At 42.5% G+C, this 11,015-nt stretch overlaps 1 protein-coding gene across 1 annotated transcript; it reads left to right on the top strand.

The window, feature by feature from the left end:
* Positions 1-490: 490 nt before the first annotated feature.
* On the top strand, positions 491-1,807 carry LOC113324984. Its single transcript, XM_026573237.1, has one exon. The coding sequence runs from the start codon at positions 491-493 to the stop codon at positions 1,805-1,807; it is 1,317 nt and encodes a 438-aa protein (XP_026429022.1).
* Positions 1,808-11,015: the final 9,208 nt, after the last annotated feature.

Here is an 11,015-nt window from a genome sequence, read left to right on the forward strand (position 1 = left end):
ACTTCACCAACCTCAATAAGGCTTGTCCGAAGGATAGTTACCCCCTCCCAAGCATCGATCAGCTGGTAGAAGCTGTTGAAGGGTGCGCAAGGACCACCACGAAGACTTTAGGGATATATTCGAAGCGATGAGGAAACACAACATGAAGGTAAACCCAGAAAAATTCACATTCGGCGTCACCTCAGGGATATTCCTCGGGTATCTGGTAACGAAGAGGGGAATCAAAGTGGACCCCGCAAAGATCCAATCCATCGTGGAAATGTCATCCCCGAAGAACCTGAAAGAAGTCCAAAAGCTCAACGGATCCCTAGCGGTTCTGGGAAGATTCATCGCCAGGTCATCAGAAAAATGCAAACATTTCTTCAACATTCTCAAAAAAAAAAGCAAATTCGAGTGGACCGCCGAATGCGAGGAATCCTTCCAGGAGATAAAAGAATACCTTGACACGATCCCGATCCTCCAAAAGTCCGATACCGATGAGGTATTGGCCATGTACATAGCAGCAACCGAAGATGCGGTCAACGCGGTCCTTGTCAAAACTAACACGAAGGTTGAGCAGTCAATCTACTACGTCATCAAGACTCTCAACCCGGCGGAAAGAAATTACACGAAGATTGAGAAGCTCATACTAGCATTAGTATGGGCGACCCAAAAGCTAAGAACCTATTTCTTGACTCATCATGTTCGGGTCCCATGTAAAGCACCGTTGGAAGCTTTCCTCAAGAGCGCAGGGAAATTAGGAAGGATAGCAAAATGGAACACTCATCTGGATAAATTCAACATTATCCACGAGATCCAAACTTCCCAAAAGTCACAAGTCTTAGAGGATTTTTTGACGGACTTACCTCTGGTTAACGACAAAGAAGTGAAAGACATACTAGAAGCAGGAGAGGACGGGAAAGATCCAGTCGATATACTCGAACCCTCAAGCCAAAGAAGATTGAAAATATTCATCGATGGGTCGAGGAATAGAGAGGGCGCAGGCATAGGCATCGTGATTACCTCTCCCACCGGAGACAGGAACGTGTATGCAATAAGATTGGAATTCAAGGGGCATACCAACAACATCGTAGAGTACGAAGCTATAGTACATTCCCTCCGGATAATAATAATAGAAATGGGGATAACGGATGTACGCCTAACAAGTGATTCTCAGTTGGTCATTCGGCAAATAGAACTAGAATACAACGTCTACGATGACACCCTCTCCGCATACATGGCTTTGGTTCAGACCTTAGCCTCCCAGATATCAAGCATCAAGTTCCGACACCTGTGTAGAAAATATCTCAGGCATGCTGACGCCTTGGCATACATATCATCCATGATGAAATATGAGAGCGTTAAAGACATAAAAGTAACAAGAGTATATGAACCTTCAATCACCCCACAACAGTCCTTCGCTACGAATCGTGAAGACGATGTACGGGAGGACATTGATGACGGCAACGTAAGGGAGGATATTTCTGAAGATTTCATCGAAGATGATATCATGACGAGGGCGAAAGAAGATGGGGACTTTAGCAGCGAAGAATACTGGAGAACCGAGATTCACCTCTACCTTGAAGAAGGTACGCTACCTGCAGACCTGAAGCAAGCCAGAAAGATACAATCAAAGGCAGAGATATACGATCTTCGTGATGGAGTCCTGTACAAAAAATCCTTCCTCGGACCACTACTACGATGTTTATCAAGAGAGGAAGGGCATCGTATTTTGAAAGATAACCATAGAGGGGACGCAGGTAACCACAACGGAATGATATCTTTGGCGGATAAAGCAAAATGCAGGGGTACTACTGGCCACAGATGATACAAGATGCCGCAAGGATGTCCAGGATATGCGATGAATGCCAGCGGTTTGCCAAGAAGATTCATGCTCCTGCGACGAAGCTAGATTCTGTAGATAGTCCTTGGACATTATCGAAATGGGGCATAGACATCGTTGGACTCCTGATCGAAGGGTCAGGTAAAAGACGATTCTTAATCGTATCCACAGACTACTTCAGCAAATGGGTGGGGGCCAAATCCCTAGCTAGAATCCGAGACGTGGACTTATTCACATTCATCTTTCAGAACATCATTTGCAGGTTTGGCATTCCCGCAGAAATTGTCTCTGACAATGGAAAGAAATTACAAGGGAAAACATAGACATGCTCTTTGACACTTTCAAGATTAGTAAGAACAAATCAACCCCCATTTACCACAGAGTAACGGCCAGGCTGAAGCTACAAATAAGACCCTTGGTCTTATCCTCAAGAAGCAATTGGACGAACACAAAGGACGATGGTGCGAGCAATTACACAACGTACTATGGGCATACCGAACAACACGAAGTTCCGCCATGGGTGAATCACCGTTCCTCCTCACCTATGGAGCCTAAGCAGTCATCCCGACAGAAATTATGATGCCAACCACAAAGACCGAAGCATGGGAGAATAATCTCACGGCAGATATGATGCTAGAAAGGCTCGAAAATCTAGAAGAAAGGAGGGAGACATCATTGCAAAGGATGAAGAACTACCAACGGAGGCTAGCCAGAGAATACAACAAGAAGGTTAAGCTTAGAAACTTTGTAGAAGGACAATATGTGTTGAGAACCATTCCACAATACCAGCGAGAGAAAAACTGGGGAAAGTTAGCACCAACATGGGGGGGACCATTTATAATACACGACATCGCCGGGAATGAATCTTACTACCTGCGTAATCTGAAAGGAGAAGTCCTCAGTCACCCATGGAACGCTAAATATCTCAAGCCATACTATCCATAAAGCAGCGCAGTTCTGCATCTGCGTGAAGAGTATCAGAAGAAGAAGACAGCGTACACGTTCGACATGTTTCTATCTATGGATGGGGAATAGCAGACCTCACCTTATCAATTGAACAAATTTTTTTGCAAAATAACTCTATTGGGGAAAGTAACCATGTACAATCTCTCGAGACTCCCCTATTAGCGTCTATAAGTGTCCGACCATGGAGAACGCTTGCAGCAGAAAGAGATACCCAAACGATCGATAATATAACGGTTCAGCGGAATGGGTGCATGTAAATATTTTTAATAAACGCATCATACATCCGGGAACGCTGCATCAACTCCCACCGTTCGGTGATCCTCTGGCCAAGGGTTAGCCAGCTGGGTGACAGGTCCAAAGTCAATAACGAAGGTGCATACCTTCGTTACTGCCGTCAAACACTTTTTATTATTTACCTAATTTTCAATATTTACTTACTCACTGCCTAAAAATCAAGTAAACTAATGATGCAGGAAAAGCAGAGTTGTACATATCCCAACAAACGATGATCCATTCCATAAAAGTTGATTACAAGTTCGAGGAATTCAACAAGAAAATCAAGATACAACAAAAAATGGCCTGGAGCCAAGTAATCAACAAAGATCAAATTTATATAACATACATAAAAGTATACTTCCCCTTGGAAGACTCGACTCGATCAGCAGGATCCTTCGGTTGAGATGAAGGAACACTTCCCCCCAAAGAAGGACCTGAAGAGTAAGTCAAGGGCGTAGGTATAGGACGACGAGGATACTTCTTAACAATATCATGTTCCTTCAGAAGGTTCTGTTCGATCTTAGTCAAAGTCTTGTTAATCTCCTCGGCCAGCTGACAACGATCTTTATGAGTAATAACGGTGGCTTTGAGTTCAGATTGCGACAACAAAGATGTCAGTCGAGCCACCTCCTTGGCTGATTCCTTCGCCGCTTCATCCCTAAATCCTGCTAGACCTTCAAAATACTTGGCTTGACCCTCGTGGTACGCTATGGAAGATTGAGCCTTTTCAAGCCTTTCATTTGCGAGGTTAAGCTGTCCCTCGAGATCTGAAAAAGAAAACACAAATGGGTTAGAAATCTAAATTACGAAGACTATTCATGACCGAACAAGTGTATATCTTCGACCCTAGCTGAAGCTATTTCATATTCATTAACTACAGCTTTCCGGGCTTCGTCAAGAAAATCATACTCGCCCGAAATTTTCTCATAATCCAACCGAAGATTTGTAAGGGCAAACTGACACTCATCCAACTCTACCTGCTTCATGGAGTCTAAATGTCGAAGGTGATTGACTTCATTACTCATCTCTTCTATCTCCTTAGTAAGCATGTACATATTTATTTCAAGATCCTTCTCAGAGTCCACTAAACGAGCGACATCTGCCCGAGAAGCATCTAAAGCATTACTAAGGTCATGAGCCTCGGCTCTGGCATCATCCCTTTCCCGAACGAGCCGCTCTATATAATCCCGAGCTTCAGGATCATGAGATGAACGAGCTTGATGCATCTCCTCTTCCAAGCTCGCCACCCTGGTTTCTAAACGAGAGATACCCTCACGAGCCTCACGTAGATTCTCACGATTCCACAACAAAGCACCATCAAACTGAAGACGATCAGAGTTATAACGATTCTGCATATCAACCATCTTCTCCAGCCGTTGTCGATACTGAGCCATAAATTCATTATGCTTACCTTCCCGAGCATTCCAATTGTCATCCTCATCTTTGATTTTCTCCACTAGTTCCCTAATTCGAGAAGCTTGACGAGTCTTCTCATTCCAAAGCCAGGTTAATTCTCGAATATCGACCGCTGAAGATAGGGCCGGGAGACTCAGACAGAATACTAAGAAGACGAAAGGGAGCAACGAAGAAAAGAATAGAGGAGAAAACAAACCTTTGAAAGACGAAACGTCATTACGAGACTTCTCCAAATCACTACGAACCAGTGCGAGCTTGTTACGAAGCTTCTCCTGTTCAGCACCAAGCCATTCTTTCCCCTTCAGCCGCTTCTTCAATTCCAATATCTCCTCGTCCTTAGCAGCGATGAGCGCCTCAGCAGCGGTCAACTCACCTTCTATGTGACGAAGCTTCGCCTCCAACTTAAGGGCCTTCGCCTTGAAGAAATGGTACAAGGTATGGTTACAATGTTCGCTTCTCATCATCTTCATTAATATCAAGATAAGCTATAACTGTAAAAAAATCCACAACATTAGATCACTTGGCTCATAGGGAATTTATAACGCCTTACCTCAAGAATCCGATGCTGAGGGAAACCGTAGTGGTACCCATCGGCAATTGCCATCATATCAGCAAAAGAAGACGGAGGATCGACTAAAAGACTAGTTGAAGTAGATCCCAAATCCTTCTCCCAGATCTCCGCAACCTCATCATGGGACGTTAGTTGCATCTTCTGACGGGTGAAAGCATCAGAACTTTTCTCTATTGGGATCACTGGAGCAGGGTTTGACACGAACATCAAATTCTTCTTCATCATCCAGTCAAGTGTATCATCATAACCATATTGCATCATGGCCCTCTCAAAACCCTCCGAAGACGCTTCAGCAGCAGCCTCATCAACAACATCGTTCTTTCTAGCATCAGAATTCCTCTTAGCCTGGGCATCGGCATCTTCACCTGCAGAACTCTCTTCCATCTCAGTTAATTTTTCTCCGCCAGTCTCTCCAAGAACGTCCCGCTCATCATTTGGAGGGATCAGGAAGAAGTCTGAAGCCAACCCCATAGCAGCACCAAGGTCATCCCGCCCACCAGAGGAGTGGATCTTGCCAAAAGAGAATTCGGGACCCAATCCAGTGGGGATCGTGGATTGAAGATCAACATATTTGTTCCTCTGAGTCGGAGGAGGAGGGAATATATATTCGTCAGCGGGTATATCCCCTTGTCCGCCAGGGGCAATCTCTTTTGCATTAGCTCCACGGCCAGCATCTCCTTGACCGTTAGGGGCAATCTCTTTCTCACCCTCCTCGTAATTGTGAGGAGAATTACCTGTACGCTCTTCATCATCGGTATCTTCCTCTTCCTCCTCAGCGAACTCATCGTTCACTGGGATGGTAACCTCATCGGGAATTTCAGTCTCCTCAACAGCAGCGGTGGAAGATTGAACCGGACCTATCTTTTTCTTCTTTGTTATCTAAGGATATAGTACAGTGTTATCAAGAAGGCAATTTTCTCCGTACTACGACCAAATAAAACTAAGAATAAAAGGGGAAAATATATACATTATAAACTTACAAAGAGTCATACCTTGACATTAGCAACATCCTTCGGAGGAAGGGTAGCATCGGAGCTTTCCTCTTCGTCTACATCGGCAGCATCGAAGGCATACTCAAATTCCATACCATCAAAATTTAACTTCCAAGGGCAGAAGTTACCATAACGAGCTGGGGCACTATCACGAGGATGACTACCAGCAACAGGGCGCCATCCATGCTGACCAGGTACCCAACCATAAGCCCAAGGACCGACAACCTCAATAACGGTGGCGTGCCACTCATAATCATGATCACGCCTGAGCCGCTCTCGGGAAGGGAAAAGTTTTCGCTGAGAAGTTCCTTCAGTACCAGGGACGTAACGAAGCTTCGAGCCACTCACCTCACTCAAGTGACGAACCTCACCCTGGGAAGCAGGAATAATGTGAAGACCGACGCTCCATGGTTTACGATTCCTACTATTAACATAGTCACCTAAGGAAGCATTGAAGTTCTCAGGAGTATACCAATTTCTCTCAGCCGGGTTAGGAACGTAGAAGGTCATCATCGTCTCCCCCTTACTCCGAAGGTAGCACTCCTTAAGCGACCGAAGGTAATTCCCAGACAGCGTACCACCGAGCGACAATGAGTATGTGGAGTAGAGCCCTCACGATGATCCAAGATGTCGTAATAAAAGGAGTCACCCAACTTGTACATGGGCAACATAAGGCCAGCCTCGAAGGCCCCCACGTTTGTCAGCAAATGAAAGTCATCGTACTTATAATTCTTAATCAACTCATAAGTGAGATCTTCATCAGGAGCATAAAACTTAACGTCGAAAGCTTCGAGCTCATGCTTTACCTTGAAAGCCTCGAGATCTATGTGTTTAAAAATAACCTTCTTTCTACCAACCGAGATGCTTCGTATAACTGGGGCCGCGTCAGAATCATCAACTTTATCCGACGATGGCCTCTTCGGGGGACTCATATCCGAATCTTTCCTCTTGATTGGCGGATTTCTTGATGAATCAGCCTTCGACGCAACACCTTTGGCGGATTTCCCCTTCACTGGAGCAGTAGGTGGGGGGACCGTAGACTTCTGAGAAGGATTCGTGGTAGGAGAAATATAACAAAGAGGATGTATATCTAGAGGCTCAGCACGTTGAAGAGTAGGAGACGACACATTCATTGGTTCAGCACGCTGAGATGCAGGAGGATGATTAACATCATATCGGGAACCCTGAGAACTCCTCGGCGGATCCCCTCTCTTAGCAGATGAAACTCGAGGACCAAACGCAGATGAAAGCTTCTGAACTCGAGGATCTGGCTGGGGAGACCTAGGTGGACCACCCTTCGGCGGAGATACATCAGGACTTTTGGATAAATAAGATCTATAAGGGCTCGATGGTGGAGTCTGATATGGAATCCGATGACGATCAGCCATATCTATGAACAAGACGAAAAAATAAAGTGAAGTTCATGAAATGAAGTTTTGCAGATTTATGTCGTTCACCAGAAATATCATCAAGAACACAGAAATAATAACCCAGTAAAATCTAGAAACCCCAAAATCCACAAAATCAAGAACCCTAATTCAGTCGTGACCATCAAAAACTAGATTCAAGCGATCGTCGGGGTACCCTTAGGTTTCATGATAAAGAACATGGGCAAGTATATATACTTTCGTATATTTGTTCTTCATCACAAAACCTAGGTGCAGTAGCAGAAAAAGAAGATCAAACAAAAGTGAATAAAAGCTAGAAGAATACCATACCTGGATCAGAAGCGTTACGATGGAAGCAAAGACGATCCGCGAACACCTGATGAACAGCAACAACTGAAGACTTCAGATGTTTATGACTCTGAACAGCACCAGCAAGATTTAATGGCTAAAGAACAAAAGAGAAGAGAAGAAAGAGGAAAAATTTCAGAGAATGAACTGACAAGAGAATGAAGAGGGAATAAAATTTATTTCAATAACATCCTCTCCCCTATTTATAGCATGCAAGAAACTGAAACCGTCCCATGATTCAAGAAGGAGTTATTACTAGTAATGGGAAACGTGCCCTAAAATCTAAGAGAAGTTACTGAGGAGAGATGAAGAATATGATAAGACAGTTTTCTTCTAACTTTGAGACACCCAAATCAGAAGAAAATGGGCAAATTGTATACATGATGTGATTTGTAGATAGTGGTAAAAGTGGTTCGATTCTCAGACCTGCGAAGGATATTAATTAGACTTAAATTCTAATATTAAAATAGAAAACTCACTAAAAATTATGGCAAACTCAATCAAAGTTGATATCAATATTAAAAGAACACTGAGGCAAAGATTCCACTATTTTCCAAGTTCAAAGTGATTTAATCCAATATTTATATCCATGCAATTTTTTCTTTCAATTTGATTCTAAACTATTGCAACAAGTAAATTCTGAAAATAACAAGTGTAAATCCGAAGCGTAGAACATCAAAAACCTAGGTCCAAGCATGCTCTATCAAAATAAATAACAACTGCTTAATAAGAATCATTCAAACAATTTTCACTCAAGGCAAAACAATCATAAAAATAATTGGATAAATAAATAAATAAGAATATACCACTTTTTGTTGCAAAAGTAGCTTCCTCTATCGCCTCAGCAATAGGGTTTAGCTCCTCATATTAACCATGTTCTCAAAATATATTTTTATAGCTCAAAAGTGTACAAGGAGGTGAAAAAATGATAACACAGCCGATTCGCAACAGTGTAAAGGTGTTGCAGAGTCTCTGTTACAAAGAGGAAACAGTAGCTAAAGACCTAATGCAATTATTGTTGATAAACGATAGATGGGTTCTGCTGTTGAATAGCGATAGTGTTCTGCAACAGATACTTGTGCGTCAATGTTCTTCACGTTCTTCCTCTTTAGCAGCAGCAGCAGAATATTGTATTTTTCCTACAACTCGATCTCTGGAGCTCTGTGATGTTCTAAACTTCTCCTAAGGTTTCGTATCTCTTATGTGACTTATCCCCTCTTCTTTTATAGGCCACAGCTCGATTAAATCTCCCTCAAAATCTGGGTTTATCTCCACAGCAAGTTTCGGAGTTTTCTATTTTCTTTCTTCTTTACGCGTCAATCACAGAGTCTGAATTCTTCCAAACCCTTCTAAGGATATAGTGAAATATCAAGGAAGATATCCTGCCTGTTTTTACACATAACTTCCTCAAATAAAACCAACACAGTCCATGTATCTCTCCAAGACTCCGTTTTGCCTAAACTCGACGGAAACTCCTTCTTTTTCGAATCTGGCCGCCATACATTCCCTGTTTTGGATTAACAGGATTATATCCATCATATTCCACATCCAAATCCAACAAATTTGCTCCAAAAACACGATCTAAGTCGTGTTTATCTGAAACAGGGCCCGCACCTTCTCCGAGAAGATGTCTTCCATTTTTATCGGCCTGAAGCTCTACTCTGACTTGTATAAACACGTATGGATCCTCCCTTCAAGTTGGCATATCGAAGTCCCCCTTCCTATCCCATAAAACTCGGCTTCCAACTACTCAGATAATCTTCACGCGAAAAGAATTATTTTCCCGCCATTTCTGGTTTTTAAATGATGAAGAAAGGGGGAGCCCCTTATCCAGAGTAGGGGTGCCTTTAGCAGCTTCCTTAAGGGGTATCCTGGGGGTGCCCCTTATCCAAACCGGGGTTCCGAATAGCAAGTGTCCTCCGGTGCTTTCCGACAAGTTTTCGTGCCAATTTTTTCCAAAAATGTTTATTGGCCAAAAATACCTACAAATAAATAAAACACCATAATAAGTACAAAAATGAGCCCTAACAATATATAGAATCGAGACAAATCGGACACAAAAATGTGTCTATCAAATACCACCAAACCTATTATTTGCTAGTCCTCGAGCAAAAATAAAAATAAAATAAAATCCTAACTCACTGTCGCAGGCATCGTCGATTGCATTTAGCGTATGCAATAAGCCTTTAAACCCCTAGGTGTCTCTAGTGGCGGAGTGTTGTCTCCGGAGGGCTTACCAGAGGTATACCCACAAAACCTTTATACTCCAGACCCTAGCTATCTACACAGAACCTTGGAAGGCACTAAAGAATCTCCTTGGTTGGCATACTTATTGACTACAGGAGGAAGTACCCTGATGCGAAATTCCAATTGTTGTACACGAGTTCGCACTCAAGCATACTAAAATTCATATAAAGTGACAGAGCTCTACTCAGATAGTCGCACTATGGACATCAATATCCGGAGTCAAAACTAATCACATGGATAGATCAAGAAGATGGATATAGAGAAAAACATAGATGGTTTTGATGTTTACTAGGTGAACGGTGTTTCTCATATCTGTCTGAAGGCCTCCGCCAAAATGAACCTATCCTAATGGACTGAGACTAGTCTGACTAATATCAACACACTGGCATATACAAGGGTACCAGTGATTGATAATCCTAACTCTAGGTCAACACAACTGGCATATACAAGGGTTCCAGTGGTCGACTTTATTGAATTTATTCCAGTTGGTCTGATGGTCTGGTCTCAATTTCTCTTTTTTTTTTTTTTTTTCTTTTTTTTTTTTTTTTGGTATCTCAATCACTCTAATTCACCCTAGCATTGGTAACAACTTGAATCGTAATCCCCACCTAATCACTTAGAGAAATATAGTTTAAAAACAAAACAAAATAAAAACAGAAGTGAAAAGGACTCAACGAGATATGGTGAAACTATCATATTATTTCTCACACCTGAGCTTTGTGCTTTTGTGAATAGACTCTTTAGATGTTGCCATCTAGTCAGATTGGTTCCTCAACTCCTACAACCAAAATGCTTCCATCCACTTAGATTGGTTAGTGTCATCCTTAATAGGCATAAATTTCTAGGCTCTGGAGTTTAATTATGCAACTAAAAAGTAACAAAAAGTTCTACCCCACTCCCAAACTTAAATCTAACATTGTCCTCAATGTTTCTAATTAAAGAACAGTACCAAAAATATAAGTAACATGCGGAAATAGTAAAGAGAGAAG

The sequence above is a fragment of the Papaver somniferum genome, chromosome 11, assembly GCF_003573695.1.
Source record: "Papaver somniferum cultivar HN1 chromosome 11, ASM357369v1, whole genome shotgun sequence".
Lineage (NCBI taxonomy): Eukaryota > Viridiplantae > Streptophyta > Magnoliopsida > Ranunculales > Papaveraceae > Papaver > Papaver somniferum.